Source organism: Rhizophagus irregularis, chromosome 29 (genome assembly GCF_026210795.1).
Source record: "Rhizophagus irregularis chromosome 29, complete sequence".
In the NCBI taxonomy this organism is placed as follows: Eukaryota; Fungi; Glomeromycota; class Glomeromycetes; order Glomerales; family Glomeraceae; genus Rhizophagus; species Rhizophagus irregularis.
This window is the reverse complement of record NC_089457.1, coordinates 1,539,375-1,557,803: the sequence shown is the minus strand read 5'-3', so window position 1 is coordinate 1,557,803 and position 18,429 is coordinate 1,539,375. Positions and strand designations below refer to the sequence as shown.

The 18,429-nt window shown below is 28.9% G+C and overlaps 3 protein-coding genes across 3 annotated transcripts; 2 read left to right on the top strand and 1 right to left on the bottom strand.

Annotated features, from left to right (window-relative positions):
* Positions 1-1,619: 1,619 nt before the first annotated feature.
* OCT59_019691 (uncharacterized protein) lies at positions 1,620-3,455 on the bottom strand (the record flags this gene model as incomplete). The annotated part of the gene is made up of 6 exons (XM_066143712.1): positions 1,620-1,769; positions 1,900-2,097; positions 2,174-2,446; positions 2,519-2,907; positions 2,979-3,025; positions 3,319-3,455. 6 exons carry the CDS (start codon positions 3,453-3,455, stop codon positions 1,620-1,622), a joined length of 1,194 nt encoding a protein of 397 aa, XP_066005436.1.
* A 6,856-nt stretch (positions 3,456-10,311) lies between these two features.
* Positions 10,312-10,822, top strand: OCT59_019690 (uncharacterized protein; the record flags this gene model as incomplete). Its single annotated transcript, XM_066143711.1, has 2 exons — positions 10,312-10,319; positions 10,372-10,822. 2 exons carry the CDS (start codon positions 10,312-10,314, stop codon positions 10,820-10,822), a joined length of 459 nt encoding a protein of 152 aa, XP_066005435.1.
* Positions 10,823-13,242: 2,420 nt separating this feature from the next.
* On the top strand, positions 13,243-18,029 carry OCT59_019689 (uncharacterized protein; the record flags this gene model as incomplete). The annotated part of the gene is made up of 8 exons (XM_066143710.1): positions 13,243-13,544; positions 13,659-13,731; positions 13,796-13,950; positions 14,030-14,381; positions 14,460-14,582; positions 14,651-15,511; positions 15,610-17,850; positions 17,932-18,029. The coding sequence occupies exons 1-8, from the start codon at positions 13,293-13,295 to the stop codon at positions 18,027-18,029; spliced, it is 4,155 nt and encodes a 1,384-aa protein (XP_066005434.1). The 5' UTR covers positions 13,243-13,292.
* Between the last annotated feature and the right edge of the window lie 400 nt (positions 18,030-18,429).

Below are 18,429 nucleotides of genomic sequence, written 5' to 3'. Positions count from 1 at the left end.
AATAAACCGTTTCGCAACGGTTTATAACAAAACAACTTAAAAAACTGTTGCGAAACAGTTTTTTTTGGTTAAATAAACCATTTCACAACGGTTTATAACAAAACAACTTAAAAAACCGTTGCGAAATGGTTTTTTTGGTTAAATAAACCGTTTTGCAACGGTTTATAATAAAACAACTTAAAAACTGTTGCGAAATGGTTTTTTAGTTAAATAAACCATTTCGCAACTGTTTTTATTAAAATCGTTAAAAAACCGTTGTGAAATGGTTTTCTTTAGTTATATAAACCATTTCACAACGGTTTTTATTAAATAAATCTTTAAAAAAACGTTGCAAAACGTTTTTTTAATTTCTGATTCAGATCAGATTCAGATCGGATCAGTTTTATCTGAATTGGATTCAGACCGAATCGAATCAAGTTCATTTCGGATTCGGATCGGATCAGATCCAATTATTTTTGATCCGAATTCAGATCGGATCAAATCCAATTTTTTTTGATCCGAATTCGGATCGGATCGGATTCATCTTAAATCTGATCTGATTTGATCCGTTCAGAATACTATACATAAAACTTGTAAAGAATTTTAAGCATAATATTTCATAATGATTACGGTATGTAAAATTTGTAAAGGATTTTGAGTATAATACTTTATAATGATTATAGTACATAAAACTTGTGAAGAATTTCAAGCATAATATTTTGTAATGATTATAGTATGTAAAACTTGTGAAGGATTTTAAGCGTAATACTTCATAATGATTATGGTACATAAAACTTGTAAAAAATTTTAAGCATAATATTTCATAATGATTATGGTCAATAAATTTTTAAAGGATTTTGAGTGTAATATTTTATAACAATTATGGTACATAGTACATAAAACTTGTAAAAGATTTCAAGTGTAATATTTCATAATGATTACGATATGTAAAACTTGCAAAAGTATATGCTAATAATGATTATGGTATGTAAAACTTGCAAAAGTATATGCTATAATATTCCAGAAGTTTAACGTATATTATTTACTGTACGTTGTAATACTCTGTAAATTTATAGATATCGTAAACTTATTATGTAATATTATTATACCTGATTAAATTTGCTGATGTAGGTCACTAGTCGAAATAAGGCAAATCGGCTAAAAATCAGATATCCGATTTTAGGTCAAATTACGACTGAAATATGTCTGATTTTTACAAAAAAAATATATTCCGATTGTTATCCGATTGACTGCCAATCAGATGTACTTCAGAACTTAAATCGGACATAAATCAGAACTAAATCATACTAAATTCGGACAGTCAATCAGATGTACTTCGAAATTTAAATCGGACATAAATCAGAACTAAATCATACTAAATTCGGAAAATTATTATATATAGAAAATTCGATTTAAATTTATTATCGTTATATATTAATTATCAGAAATATTTACGAATAATACATGAAAAAAAAAAATTTAAAATAAATGTAATCGATAGTCCCACTTCATTCAGCTAAATCATCACCGGCTGCACTTTTTTGACTATCGATTAACACCTCTTCCGTTTCTTCACCATAGTCTTCATCTTCATCGAAACCACTTCTACTATCGATTTCCGTATCATATATAAAATCCTCTTACTCGACATATGACCATTGTGGAGCATCTTCAGGGTGCATTCGGTCGAAGTGTTGAACTTCATCATTATACTGGCGAGGTCGTTGTAATTTTGCCGTTTGAATATCTGCCGAATGTGAGTCGATGACGTTTCGAAGTAAATTTTTTAGCTAAAAAAGACAATATAAATAAAATAAATACAAAATAAAGAAAGGAACGAGTGATATATCGAAGTATAAATATTGAAATATAAATATCAAAGTATAAATATCGAAGTATAATAAATATCGAAGTATAAACCTCTTGTGATCGCCAAGAATAATCATAGACGCATACGATCATCTTATCTGGATTCTCTTCATTTAACTCACTGATTTCCGGTGAGTGGTAAGATCGATTTGCCAACATTTTTAATAATTGGCGTTTTTCATAACCAATTATTCTTTCGTCACTTTTCCTATAAAGATCCTTTGCAGCCTTAATTCGACGCAATTTTTTCTTAAATGATAAATATATAAGAAAATTAGCATAAATCATTAACATGATGATAAAGGAAAAAATTCGACAATTTTACATTTTGTACGCGACTGTTATTGTGAACTCTGCGACTGTTCTCGTCACTTTTTCCACTTTTTTTCAGTTGTGTTTGTGATCTTCGTGACTTATGGAGGATGCTCAACCAGTTCGTCAATTGTGCTACTGAAGGTTTATAATTCGGAAACATCGCCCTTTGAAGTTCGGGAATTAATCTACTGCGAATTTCAACATTTTTTGAACTATTAAACGTTTCGTTATCATCCAAATTGTCATTAGGTTTAATAGTTTTGAAGATCATTTTCATTTCAATCTTTAAATCGGAACAATTAGTATAAAAGTATAAAGACTGTACAATTCTGCCTAAAATTATAAAATTACAAACCCTCGCCTCCTTTTCATGTTGTTCTTCTTGTTCTTCTTTTGGTTGATTTTCGGCGTAGTGTACCATCTTCTTTACTTTTTTTGACCCATCTGATTTGAACCGTTTTGCTAACCGTTCTTCTGGAACATCAATAACATCAAGGCTTTCAGATGATGATCGTATCTGGTATTGTTCGAGTTTTGTTTTTAATTCGTTAACCTCTTCTTTCAAGTCGTCATTTTCAGAACTGAATTCTGCGTTAACACCAGCAAGAAATTCGTTATCTTCTCGTAAGCGAGCTATTTCAGTGGCAACGACAGCTGTATGTTTGGTTAATTCATTATTTCGTCGTTCTAACTGTAAACACTTCGCACGCAAATCAGATACTTCTTGAGATAACCTCTGATTCTCTGTATAAAAATGTAAAATCAACAAAAAAAAAAATACTAAATCTAACTGATGATATATACACGATACAGACCTGTTAATGCATCATCATCATCGCGGGTAGGTTCATTAGTTTGATATCTGACCGGAAGCCGAAGATTTTATATCTCTCTTTTGCACTTTGGACTCGTTCATGACTTGGCGCAGTAGATGGTGGTTGAGTATTAGACGAATCCGGAAGCCGAAGATTTTTATATCTCTCTTTTACACTTTGAGCTCGTTCATGACTTGGCGCAGCAGATGGTTGTTGAGTATTGGACGAATTTTTATTGATGTTAGTAGTTTGAGCTCGCTCATAAATTGGGGTGGCAGTTCCTTCAACAGCTTGTTGGATATTGGACGAACTTTTATTGATGTTAGTAGTTTGAGCTCACTCATGAATTGGGGTGGCAGTCCTTTCAACAGCTTGTTGGATATTGGATGAACTTTTATTGATGTTAGTAATCGTTTTATTTCGATTATCACTAGCCAAACATTTTTCAGTATTTTTATTTTTTCTATTTTGGATCATTATTTTTTTTGGTTGCGAATTTTGGCTCATTATTTTTTTATTTTTTTTTTGGTTGCGAAGAGTATTAAACGTTAAAACTCTAAAAAGAAAAGGTTGGTGAGAAAAAATGAAGTTTTATTTAAAAAATTAAACTTTAAGAAACTTTCGCCATCATACTGATCGAATAGTCTATTTTATTATTAATATTATTAATCGAACGATTTGAACGCAAATCGACATCATGTAATATTTATAATTTAAGTGATAGTTGATGATTTTAATAAATTTAATATAATTTAAGTATTATATCGACAATTAAACTCTAAAAAGATTAAACTCTAAAAAGAAAAAGGTTGGTGAAAAAAAATGAAGTTGTTTAAAAAATTAAACTTTAAGAAACTTTCGCCATCATACTGATCGATCGAATAGTCTATTTTATTATCAATATTATTAATCGAATGATTTATATTTATAATTTAAGTGTAGATTGATGATTTTAATAAATTTAGTATTACATCGACGCAGTTGATGATTTTATTCTAATTTAAGTATTTTAAACGAATTATATTGATATTATTGATATATTATTAACAATTAACTTTATTTCGAAAAACGTTCACAAAAATGACGAGAAAAAGATCATTATCAAGTATACTCAATGAAGAATCAGATTCTAGACCTCATGCCATACCTTCATCACATATACAAAAAACCAGATCAGTGTCAAATATAATTGACGAAGAATCTTCAAATCAATCTTATCCTACATCATCACGTATTGGAAAATTAGTTGCATGTAATTGTTCTGAATGTAATGGACGATTAGTAGATCCTCGTACGAAAACTATCCATGAAATTAACCAAGATTCAAAGGATGATGATTCAGAAAGAACAGAAGTACATCTAACTGATGAAGCTGAATTGCCTAGTGACGAACCATACGAAAGTGCCTCAATATCAGATGAACCACGAATGAGAGAATAGGAAGCTGAATTGCCTAGTGACGAACCATACGAAAGTGTCTCAATATCAGATGAACCACGAATGAGAGAATCGGAAGCTGAATTGCCTAGTGACGAACCATACGAAAGTGCCTCAATATCAGATGAACCACGAATGAGAAAATCGGAAGCTGAATTGCCTAGTGACGAACCATACGAAAGTGCCTCAATATCAGATGAACCACGAATGAGAGAATCAGAAGCTGAATTGCCTAGTAGACAACGATCAAGAAAATATGTTCGACCGGTTATAATTGCTGAATTAGGAGATATAGTAGATAATAAATCTTCTGAATCTTCTGAATATACTACGAAGGAAGATGCAAATATCGATGATAGAAATGAATCATCCGATAATGAACCATCCAATGATGACGAATACCACGAAATTTTTGAAGATTATTCATGTCCACCTTTCGAACTATTTCAAGATTCTGATACTAAACAATCAATAAATAATCAGTTCTTATGGATATTATTATGGATCATGAGCTTCTGAACCAGGTTTAACTTACCAGAAACAGCTACAGAATCATTGATAAAATTCTTGAAGCTTATTCTAACAGAAATTGGTAGTCCTGATTAAGGTTGCTTGCCAAAACCTCTCCAAAATCCTGCGATAAATTTTGGCAAGATTTTACTATATGTTTACTATAGTTTCGGCAGGGTTTCGGCAGTTTCGGCAAATGGGGGTTTTGGCATTTCGGCAAAGTTTCGGCAGGATTTTTAATATGATTTAATATAGTTTCGGCATTTTCCGTATAGGTTTCGGCAGTTATTAAGAAGGTTTCGGCAAGCAACCTTAGTCCTGATTTTGACACATTTCCTGACACTTTATATCTAGCAAGAAAAGCCCTTAATCTTGAAGATCGGTTTCATAGTTTTGTGGCGTGTTCCAAATGCCACAAATTATACAACAAACAGGAAATAAAAAGTTTTCTCCAAAATGAGCAACCTGCCATCATGAAGTGTTGCCATGTCGAATTTTCTAATTCGACAACTAGAAGATTAAGGTTGTGCCAAACACCTTTGGCACAGAAAACAACATTGTTAAATAACTAAATTTCAATCAAACCTGAATTATTATTTCCGTTTGTGAGTATTAAGCAGCAATTGGAAGCAATGTATCGTCAACCTAACTTTGAAAATTCTCTAAGGCATTGGATAAATTGTCCAACTTTCGATAATATCCTAACTGATATATACGATGGTGAAGTTTGGAAAACTTTTAAAGAAACGACAAATGAAAGTTCGAATAATTTTTTCCGATCTGATGTTGCTGATTTGCACCTCAGATTGATTTTGAATTTGGATTGGTTTCAACCCTTCGACGGCACAATCCACAGCACCGGAGTAATATACGCTGCAATCGGTAACCTTCCGAGGGATGTCAGATTCGACGCAATAATATCTTGATTCTTGGCTTATTACCCAGCCCAGATGAAGTAAGTTTACATAAGATTAATCACTATACTGGCGCCAATCATTGATGAGTTGAAGTTACTTTGGGAAGGAGTGACATTAAATCAAACGTATGAATGTCGAAGGGAAAAGAATTCGCGCAGCTCTGATTCTTGTTTCATGTGACATACCGGCTGCAAGAAAAATTTGCGGACATATTTCCGCTTTGGTGTCGTGTCATAGATGCGAAAAGAAGGCGAATTATGAAAATTGGCAGCATAATTTCGCTGGGATAAATGAAATGGACGAATGGTTTACTTGCCGTGATTCAGCTCAACATCGTCAAGATGCTATAGGATGGAGACGCTGTAATTCAGACGCAGCAAGAAAACGATTTGTAAAGCAAACTGGAGTTAGATGGTCTGAATTATTGCGTCTACCATATTTCGATCCAATTCGGTTCATTACAATCGACCCAATGCACTGCTTGTTTCTGGGCATCGCAAAATGGATTGTAAGAAGACTTTGGATCGAAAATGGCGTATTAACAACACATATTTTGAAAACAGTTCAGAAAAAAATGGATGAATTTAAAGTTCCAGCTGACTTGGGTCGAATCCCGGGAAAAGTCGATTGTGGAGATGTATTTTCAAATTTTACTGCGGATCAATGGCGAATATTTTTTACAATATATGCAACGGTCTCTCTCTGGAAACATCTTTCTGAGAATGACCAGAAGATTCTCGTGAATTTTGTGAGAATTTGTTCAATTTCAGTAAGTCGAATTGTAGAAGTCGATTTCATGAAAGAGGCGCATCAGAGGCTAATTAACCTAGTGAAGTTGATAGAAGAAAATTACGGTCGTGATAAAATCACACCGAATTTACATTTATCACTTCACTTATGTGAATGCTCACTCGACTATGGACCTTTATATACATTCTGGTATTTTTCCTTTGAGCGCATGAATGGCATGCTAGGTATAATATTTTAAATATTCTTGTTACTTTCTAAAATAATGCATTTTTATCAACTTTTGTTTAAAATAAATTTAGGCTCTTTTCTGAATAGCAGAAGGAAAATTGAACCAGAAATTATGCACCGCCTGATGTTTGATAATCAAATCAGTAATATCATTAATTCCGTGGAATCGAAAGGGCCTAGATTTGATTAGTAATAGACCATCTGTTGGCTCTCTATCAGAAGCCGACCAATTTTCTGCTGATGAAATGAGGCGATTTTGGTTGACTTCAAGAAACATTCATAAATCAACCATCACAGGAAAAGAAGCATTTCTGGGCAAAATGCTCAGACCAGTATTTAACGATATTGTAATGTCAAGTAATATGCTTGACTTAATAGTTGAATACTACATAGCGAGCTACGAAATGATGGAATTTCGGAAACCGTTTGGAGAGGGTGCAGAAGATTCGATAATAGTTCAAGTTAAAATGAATCAATTTGGAAGGTGCCGAATTGGTTCTGAAATATTTGGCTCTTCGATATCATCACGTCATGTAAAAAGCTTATTTATCTTAGCAAAATTTATGACAGAAAGTGGTGATATCGATTGCTATCCTGGACAAGTCCAATACTTTTTTACACATGCCGTTAATTTGCCAGATGGGTTATCTGAACATAATCTAGCATTTATTCGCTGGTATAAACCTGCAGAATCATCAAATATTCGGTATCATTTCAGAGTTAGAGATGACGAAATATGCAATGTTGAATTATGAGGTACTGAGTTTTACCCAGAATCCCGTGACTGTATTATTCCAGTTCATCATATTCTTGGCCGATTTATACCAACAAAATACTGAATTTCAGGCAGGAGAAGTTCAAACGTCTATTTAGCGGTAAATCCAGTCAATAGAAAATTTCATATTCGCTGAAATTAGTATCTTTTTCAAACTTTATTTTGATGAAATGACATATAATTTCAAATAATAAAAATATCGGAATTTATTAAATTTCAAAATAATACAAATTTCAAATAATGCAAATATCGAAATTTATTAAATGTTAAAACAATACAATACAAATATCGGAATTATTAAATGTCAAATTTACATATAATATAATTATCGGAATGTCGAAATATTATAATGCGCAAACATCAGAATTTGAAACAAATATCGGAATTTTGCACCGCAAATCAGCTATGCCGAATGTCATCTGATATGCAGCCGATTATCGATCATATCCGAAATCGGAATTTTGCATCGCAAATCAGCTATGCCGAATGTCAGCCGATTATCGATCATATCCGAAATTTATCCGAAATTTGGCCGAAATTTGGCCAATTTGCCTTACTTCCGATTTGCCTTATTTCGACTAGTGGGTACACTGGCTTCTTGGAGTTAAAATGCCTTTCAAAACGAAATGTATTAAAGTACTACCAAGATTAAGCTGATTTTTTAATATTTTTTTAATATTTTTATTTTTTAATATTATATTTTTTATTTTTTAATATTTTTGTTAAAAATGTTTATTAAATGTTTTTTTTTATAGAAAATGGCTTTCTGAACCTCTTACCTCTCTAGACAAATTTGATACAAGATAAAGCTGGAAGACAAGAAACCTGAAATGTATGTCAGGTTGACGACGCAGTGTGATGTAGCGATTTTTCCAAAAAAATTAAATTGCAATTTTTTTATTTAAAATAAAACCTTTAAATTTCTGTATTAGATGTATTTTTGTCCATTCTGCAAATTTACTTAGAGGATATATAGATGGTTTAGAAGGCCATTTTTGAGTTATTTAATAAAACTGTTTTTTTGATAAATTTAATTTTGGAAATGATCAGCAAAAACAATAAAATTAGTTGTTATATACTAAAGTCAAAATCTATTTCCAAAATCTCTTTCTATAATTTCATTTATAAGTGAATATTGTAAAACTGATGAAAATACATTTAATATGTAAATTTGAAAGCTTTACATTAAAAAGAAATCTTTAACTTAAATTTTTTTTAACTACTCCAATGGTATTGACAAATTTTTCACGATCACGTGATCGATTTTACAGATCATTCTTAAAATGATTAGGTTAATTTTAATGAAAAAATAAAAAATAAAAATACATTTTTTAAATTTACAAAAAAATGTGTATTTTGCTCACTTTACAAGTTTACTTAGATAATAAAAGTAGGTTTTAGATATGGTTTTTGACTTTTTATATAATGATTTGTAAATAATTAATTTTACAAAAATTTGTATCCAAAATCTACCTTTATCGCCTAAGTAAACTTGCAGAACAAGAAAAATTAGGCATAAAATATGAATTTTAAAATGAGATAATGTCTGGAATAAACTTTATTTAAAAAATAAAAAGAAAAAATTTTTTCGTTAAAATTTGCTTGCCATTTTTGGAAATGATCCTCAAAATTCGATCACGTGATTGCGAAAAATTTGTCGGTGCCACTGGCCGCATCTTTTCCAGTATTGCTACCAAATTTTTTACCTCCACGTATTTTATGATGACGTTGTTATTTGTTTTATAGCTTATGTATATGCCAATACAATTATTTTGTAACACGTATATTTTTATTTTATTCCATATTTCGTTTAAAGAAAAATTTTTTCTCAAGCTTTTTTTCTTTGCAATTAAGAGAAAGAAAACACTATATTAGTAAGTAGAAATATGAAAGTTTACCACATAAGATGAATATAATTTTGTTTAATTGCTAAAAGTTAAGAAAATGTGTACACAGAAAATCTTTTTTTTTTCATATTTTAAATAAAGTTTATTGTAGTAGTACATTGTGTTTTAAATAGAAATCATATTATAGAATTTTATCCAAATTTTATTTGGCTTGAAAGCCATATTTCCAAGTTTGTTTTTTGGTAATTTTTTTTAGTAATTTTATTTTTCTTTCATTTATAGGTAACGGTAATATGGAACCTTTTAGAACTAATAATAATATTGGTAATGAATATCAATACTGCAAAGGGTGCGAGAGAAATCTTCCTTTAAGCGTGTTTATTACTAGTAAAAAATCATACAAATATTGTATTACATGTTACGAACAAGGCAAAAAAGCTTATCAATAACGTAAACAATAGACAAATGCCAAAACTGGTAACCAAATATCAATTGAATTAAACGAATTATATAAATTTTTACCAGAGATTCTTAATGCATTTGAAAAAGAAGAATCTGAAAATCAAGAAAATATAGGAAATCAAGAGCTTGCGTTTTCTTGTACTATAAATATTGTTACGTTAGAAGGAAATTCAAAGGATAGGGCTAACATTATAAAAATATCAGTTATAAAAATGATATCGATATAGATGATTATGTATGGATGTAAGGCAATTTTATTTTAAATGCAATAGATTTTTAATTTAATTTATTTATTTTACAATAAACCAATTTTCAAACATATTTATTTTTGGTTTAAACAATCTAAGATATCATCACATGTATGAAAACAAGTCAAAGTCAATAACTTATTTTTATCGTTGTTCTCAATGAAAAGGTTTGGCCAAAAAAATAAAAAAATATCCAGATTCTCAAAAACATTGTGATAGGCAATCAATACATCGTTATACTTGTAACGGCTGCATTAAGATTACTATTTTTGAAGATCTTGCATCATCTAATATAGAAATAAAACATCATTTACATCCAAAAAAAGCAGATACTTCAATTTCACCAGAAATTAAACAATTTATATTGGATAATATAGATTTATTACCGTATGAAATTTATAAACGACTTGTTGAACAAGGTTTAGATATTAATATTCGACAAAAGCAAGTTCATTTTTGGTGGTCTGAAATAGGCAAAAAAAGATATAAACGCGATAATGACTCTTTTTCTTCAGCACAAAAGTGGCTTAAAGAAAAGTCATATCATATAATATTTCAAAAAGATAATCTAAAGGCTTTTGGATTTTTAACTAACTTTTGGAATATATTGAAAAATTCTCAATTTAAAGTAAGTGAAATTGGTGTTGATGCGACATGTAAATATCATTAATTTAATTAAAAAAATGAAATTTTAATTAGCATTTATTTAGTATATAACTTTATTTACCTATTATACTCCTATTACTAATTTTAGATAACACAAACAATCTGAAATTTGAACTATATGTGGTTCATGCAGAAGTAGATGGCATGGGTTTTCCGTTATCATATTTGTTTTTAGAAAATAATGGGAACTGTGGAAATGGTATTCGTATAGGTGTTATTATTGATTTTTTATTAAAATTAATAACATTTGGACTTGAGCCTGAGTTCTTTATAACTGATAAGGATTTCACACAAATCTCTGCAGCGCAGTTTGTATGGAAAAATATTAAGATACAATTGTGCCTCTGGCACATAAAAAAAGCTGTAAAAGCAAAGTTAGGAAGTAACAAAAAACTCCAACAAATTAATTATAATGGCGAAGCAGCACATCAATTATTTTCCTTTATTGACCCTTTATTTCGACCTATAATTAAAGAAAAAACAATTTTTTGTCCAAAAGAATTACGTTCATTAGTGTGGAATATGATGAATGATCATCTTCACTGACATCCTCTTATTCCAACAGTTAATGGAGAATTTCATTCATCTATCCAAATTTGGACAAATGCTGTAGAGGAAATTTACAACTTTTGTAAACAAAATTCTTTACCATAGCTTTGGGTTTACTTATGGAATGAGTGGTATAATGCTGAACGTTGGTATTTATGGTTAAGAGCAGGATGTAATGATAAACTTTCAATTTTTAAAACAAATATGTTTGTTGAGGCTCATTGGAAGGTACTAAAACGTGATTTTTTATACAAATTCTTTCACCCACGCTTGGATTTGGTAGTGTTTGTCATAATGGAACAATTAATTCCACTTTAACAAAGAAATTTGAACAAATTTTTTTAAGCAGGACGTGAAAAGGCATAATGGCGAAAGGCATTTAAAAGAGAGTGGAAAGAACTTTCAAAACGCACAATTAATCATAATACATATTCAATGGATATTAACAATTGGGTTTGTGGATGCTTTGCATTTTTGACGAGTCATTTTTTTATTTGCAAACATCTTGTGCAGCAAAAAGAAGCAGTAGACAATCAGTTTTTTGATAATGTTCATTGTCATTACCAGTATCCTTTTATCGATACTTCTTTTTCACAAGTTTGTACACAACTTTCTTTGCCAATAGTGACTAATATTGAAATTATTGAAGATGAAAATACATACGTTTATGAGGAATTGTACGATCATCTTATAGATGTTATGGAAAGATCGCTAGAGATTTTTAGAGATCAATAAAGTAAAAGAAACTTTAAATGGGTAAAAGGTGTTGAGAAGAATTTTAAGCCAATTGAGAAAATGCTATCCAAAATTACATTTTACAAACGAAAAAGAACAATGCCACGATTTAAAGATCATTCACATAACACTTTGTTTTTTAATTAATGCTAGCAATAAGGTAATATTTATTTATTTATTGTGTATTTTATTATAGAAACTACAATATTAAAGATTATTTGTAAATTAATTGTTTCTTAATTTATTTATTCAGTGAAAATGTGGTTATACAATAAAAGATAAAGGTTTTTTTTTGTAATAAAGTTTAAAGGAATTTTGAAATCGTGAAGTCTGAACACTATGTTTCTATAAAAACCATTTTTTTTGTCAAATAACTTTATTTAAAAGAGAGAAATTTTACATGTTATTATATAATTACATTATATAAATTGCATTTAATTTTGCTTAACATTAAAAAAAAAAGAAAAAAAGAAAAAATTTTGTTAATAAAAAAATTCTTAGTTTTGTGACGTGTAAATGAGTTGCGCCACAGAGTCACGTGGGGGTAAAAAATTTGGTGGTAATACTGGGGTAGATCACTGGCCAGAGACCCTGGGAAAATTCCATTTTTATAATAAATGAATAAATCAGAATTTTTGCTGTATTATGGAATAAAACGGATTTTTAACAATTTTATTCTGGCACGTGACAACTAGCCAATCATTATTGCATATTTTATTGACTATATCGTGATAGAAGTCTAACTAAAAAATGTGATTTTGCAATTTTGCAATATTTATACAGTTTTTGACTAAAAATTATTGTCGTGTCACTAGCGCAACCTAAGTTGGCCTGCATTAAGATGTAGGCCGGCTAGAATTATCAAATGTTTCTTACTATAATTGGTAATTTTTTATCGGAATAAAATCGGAATTTTTTTCGTTATCGTGATAAAAATTTGCGATTTAATATCGGAATAAATCCGGGTCTCTGTCACTGGCCGCAGTGTTGTCACGGGACAATGTCCGGGACATGTTACACAAAAAAGAAATGATAAGCCCTCGAAATTTTTCTATGATAACCTTGTTCGATACTAAGCAAAAATGTTTAGCATCCAATCATGCATAAATATAAATTTAAGCCACACAAAATCACATGCCCGAGCTTTTTTGAAGTTCGTGCGAGATAAAACAACTTTCTGTTTCTACAAAATGTCCGAATTTGTGAAGCAAACAAATAATCCTAACGAAAAGGAATGGATTAATTGGCTCGATGAAGCCATTAAAAATGAACATATAAAATATTATGATTATGAACATTTTAGTAAAATTAGAACAATCGGTTCTGGTGCGTATAGTGATGTATATCGGGCGAAGTGGAAAAATACCGAAAAAGTTTTTGCTTTGAAGGCATTTAAAAATAAAGAGCGGAAAGACATAACGTTAAAGGAAATTATTCATGAGGTAATTAAATTTCTATCAAAGATTGTTTTGTACAAGTGAATTTATCAAAAAAAAAAAAATTTTTTCTTTTGTTTGTGTGAATGAATTAATTTTTCTTTCTATTTTTTTTATAAGTTTAAATTACTACGTAAAGTCGATTTTCATGAAAATATTATCCGATTCTTAGGAATTTCTAATCGAAATGAAGGTAAAAATAATATTGATAATTATTTAATTTCAATGTAATAGCTCATAAAACTCGCTAAATAAAGATTACGTGATGGTACTGGAATGTGCCGTTGACGGGCATCTTCGAAATTATTTGGAAAATCACATTCTTGCCTGGCATGATAAAATTAACTTGGCATATCAGTTAGCTAGTGCTGTTTTGTGTCTGCATGATGAAGGAATTATTCATTGTGATTTGGTAATTTACAATTTAATATTGTACCTTATGTATTTACTTTATAATACCAATTAAATCTTTCGTTCTATTTTTATAATAGCATTCCAATAATATATTGGTTAATCAACGTAAAGTCAAAATAGCTGATTTTGGATTATCAAAAAGGATAGAAGAATCTAATGAGTCATTAAATATAATTGGTGTAATTCCTTATTTGGATCCAATAATGTTCAATAATTTATTTTTAAGATCCGGTCTAAATGATTCAGTATATTCATTAGATGAAAAGAGCGACGTTTATAGTGTTGGCGTATTATTATGGGAAATATATAGTGGTCAACCTCCATTTCATGGGAAATCATACGATAAAGAACTGGCTTTACAAATTCTAGATGGTCTTAGAGAAGCACATATTCCAAATACACCAGTTGATTATCTTCATCTTTATTCAAGTAAATAATAATTTAATTTATTTTTATATTGCATATAAAGGTTGCTAAAATAATGACTCTTTTATATAATTTGTTTAGAATGTTGGGACGGTGATCCATATAAGAGACCGCATATTGGAGAAGTAGTTCAAGTATTAAAAGGAATGATTTCAGAAAAAGAAGATGATAATGATAATATAGAATATAAATTAATTGATGAAGGTAAATTAAATAAATTTTAAAATGTATTCTAAAGTATGTAACTTTTGTTAATGATTTTTTTTCATTAGATCTTCTAGGCTTTCCATATTCAGACCTTCTAAACCTTCCAGATCCAGGCTTTCTAGACCTACACGTTCCTAATGATTTTATAGTTGATCTGAAAATTTCAGATAAAATTAGTATGATTATAATGTCATTCATAAATATAACGAATGAAGGAAAAACTCGTGATCAGCGTCGTCCAGTTCTTAAAAATTGTTTGTTGACATATAACGTCACCTTAGAAGAATTTAACGAATGGTTAAATAATAATTCAACAATCGATATAGTAGATCCAAATCATTTATTTTTTTTAGGATATTTGAATTATTCAGGAATAGACACAACACTAAATTCTGATGATGCATTTAAATATTTTAAGAAAGCATCATCATATCAACATCCAGCTGCTCAATATTATTTAGGAATTTGTTACGAGTATGGAATAGGAACTAAAGAGAAGAAGTCGAATGCATTTTATTGGTATCGTCAAGCAGCGCATAATGGACATGCAATTGCACAATATTATATAGGAAATTATTTTCAGTTTGGAGTTGATAAACAATATAATAAAGCTTTTAAGAACTATCAGTTAAGTGCCAACGGCGGATTTTCTTTTGGTTTAAATATGTTAGGCTATTGTTATTCAAAAGGAATTGGGACTTTTGTTGACAAAAGTACGGCTTTTAATTTATATTTTAAAGCTGCCAATATGGATAATTGTACCGCTCAATATAATGTTGCGGTTTGTTTTTATGAAGGTATTGGTACAGATGAGGATATTGAAAAAGCTATAGAATGGTATAAAAAATCTGCAAGTAATGGTTATGATAGAGCGAGAATAAAATTGGCTGGATTGTCACTTTTGGAATCCGAAGAAAAAGAAATTGGTAAGTACCATTTATTTATTTAACAATTTACAATCAAATATCCATTTATTAACTATTTTTTTTTATAAATCATCAAATAAATCATTGTTAAATAATAGAAACTAAACAAAAAATAATACAACACTGGAATTTAAATTATGGCTTATTTTTAGATGGGTCTAGTATACAACCAAGTAAAAAACCTGTTCTTGATGAAAATGGTAATTTAGATATAAGTGTATGTAAAGGAGAACCTATTGTTTATACAAATATAAATAATCCTGAAAAGTCAAATTTGCTTGATTTTAACAGTAAAACTGAATTTAATGATAGTTTAAAACAATTAGATTTGTGTATTAATTTTCCAGTCGCTGAAATCACTTATAAAGCTGATTTTGTGAAATCTTTTTCAGCGGATGAAGAATATGGTCACATTATTGCGAAAAAATTTATAGCTGGTGGGCAGTTATTTATCAAAAGTTTCAAAGATTTTCCAAAGCATGTCCAACAAGTTGACATTTTAAAATTTTATTTAGCTTTAGCATATAATTCAGCTAAAAATATTAATGGAATTAAGTATGATTATTTTGACCTGATACGTACTTTTTTGCCAAGAATAGAAACGTCAAGTGGGAAAGAAATAAAAACTCCTAAAGAATTAGCTAATTGGATGAATGATTTATATCAAAATAATACTATTGAAATAATTTCTTATAATAATATTATTCCTATTTCTAAATTAACTAATAAAACACTTACAGTAGATAATGTTAATGAAAATCAACTAGTAGATAATATTAATGGAAGACAACCAGGAATTGCTAATTACGAAAATAAATTAAAGTTGAAAAAGTGGATTGAAGAAGAGTCATTTAGATTAATAAGATGGATCGAAGATTTTCATCTACTTCAAGGTTTCGTAATTAATAAATTACATAAAATAGAAAATAGTAAGAAAATTTCCATTAATTTAGTTGGAATTCCTAGAGTTAATAAATTTGATAATTCTTATTTTGAAATTACAAATCCAACAACAAGACTTGAAGAAATTTTAATATCAAACAATATATGTTCAAATAAAAATATCGAATCTTTTCCTTTTTTATTTGTTAAACCTGATGATTTTAGTAATGAGAATAACATCAATCTAGTAGTCAAATGTGAAAAATATGAAGTTTTAATAAGTAAGGATAATATAAAATATCCTGAAGAATTTCATAATGCCATAGAAAAAGCACTTAAGAGTATGAAACCATTTAATGAATTACAAAATGTATTTAATGAATATGGGCAATTATTTCCTCTAAAAATTAAATTGGGAAAATCTTTTAAAAGTCAAATTGCTACTACCACTTTATTTGATGATTTTGAGAAGATTAAATTAAAATTACCAATTAAATCTTTAGAATATTATTCGAAAAATTTGAATATTTCATATTTTGTTACACAAGATGGAAATATTATTCAAGAGGATGGTTTAGTTAAAATGATTAAAAATATTAACACCGAAGATGATGATTTGGAAATTATTGAATTAGATGAAATAATTTCTTTATATGATATTCTTGAATTGGAACAAAAAAGGAAAATTGATATTGTATTAAACAATAATAATCGAGATAATTTAAAAATTTTAATGACCGGAATAACAAACTTGAAAGATTTAAATGATGAAGATAGTGAACATTATAAACAAATAAGTATAGAACCACCAATGGAAAATGAAAATTATGAAGTATTTGGAACAATTGTTAGAAGAAAGAATTCGAAGTTAGAGAAGTTAGATCAAAAAAATATTTCTATAAATTTTGGATTATATGATGTTGATGGATTTTTCGCGACAATAAAAAATTCAGAAAAAATAGAAACTGATATAAATGAATGTTACGTTTTATGGATGATTATTGGGAATCCTTTAGAATTATCAATTTTTAGTCCAATTAACCGAGAAATACAAGTAAATTGTATCAAAGAATCTATTGTTATACAACCTAATAAACAAAACTATAATGTTATAACACCATTTCTTTTATCTGAAGGATGTTCCATTCTTATTGATGCGACAACAGATTATGAATTTAAAAATATCATCAAATTATTTGAATGGACACGTAATTCTATTACTTTTCAAATAGTTAATTTAACAGAAGCTCAACAAGAAAATATTAATATGGATTTAAATATTTATATTTTATATTCACGTTATAAAAGTTTACAGATTGATTGTAAAGATGAAGATAACGGAGTTGATGAATATTCTTTCAATTTATTTGAATATATTTTAACTAAAGATAATTTTAATGAGGACAAATTTGATATTGATTCTTATATAGATGACGACCTTTATGTTCATTTAAATGGTAATTGATTAATTTAGTTTGTGTTAAATTTTATTAAATTTTATTAACCAACTACGAACTAACATTATATTCAATTAAAAGGTAAACCTATTACGAATAATTTTAATAAACCACTTCATCAACTTAATTTCAGTAAACCACTTAACAGTAAACTTATTAGTGGAATTATAAATTGGTAAGTATTGTATATTGTGATGAAATATTATTTACCTGTTAAGTATAAATTTTAATTTAAATAAATTTTTTTGGCAGATTACATAACATATTTGTTATTTGTCACTTGCCAGAATATTATGTTGGCTAGTATGTTGGTTGATATTTTCAGTACCATATATTACTGTATTTTTAAATAAACGTATCCGAGATTTATATTTGTAAAGCAGATTTTACTTTTTATAAACGCTATACAGTTCCCTTTTGTTATTCAAGAGATACATAATCTTTTTGTTATAATATACCTTTATATCAATTTTTAAATAAATAAATAAATATACTTGAGACGAAACTGAAATTACGGTGACGGAAGATCTGAATTTCACGTGACTTTTCGACGACAATTTTAATACGTTTTCGTGAGAG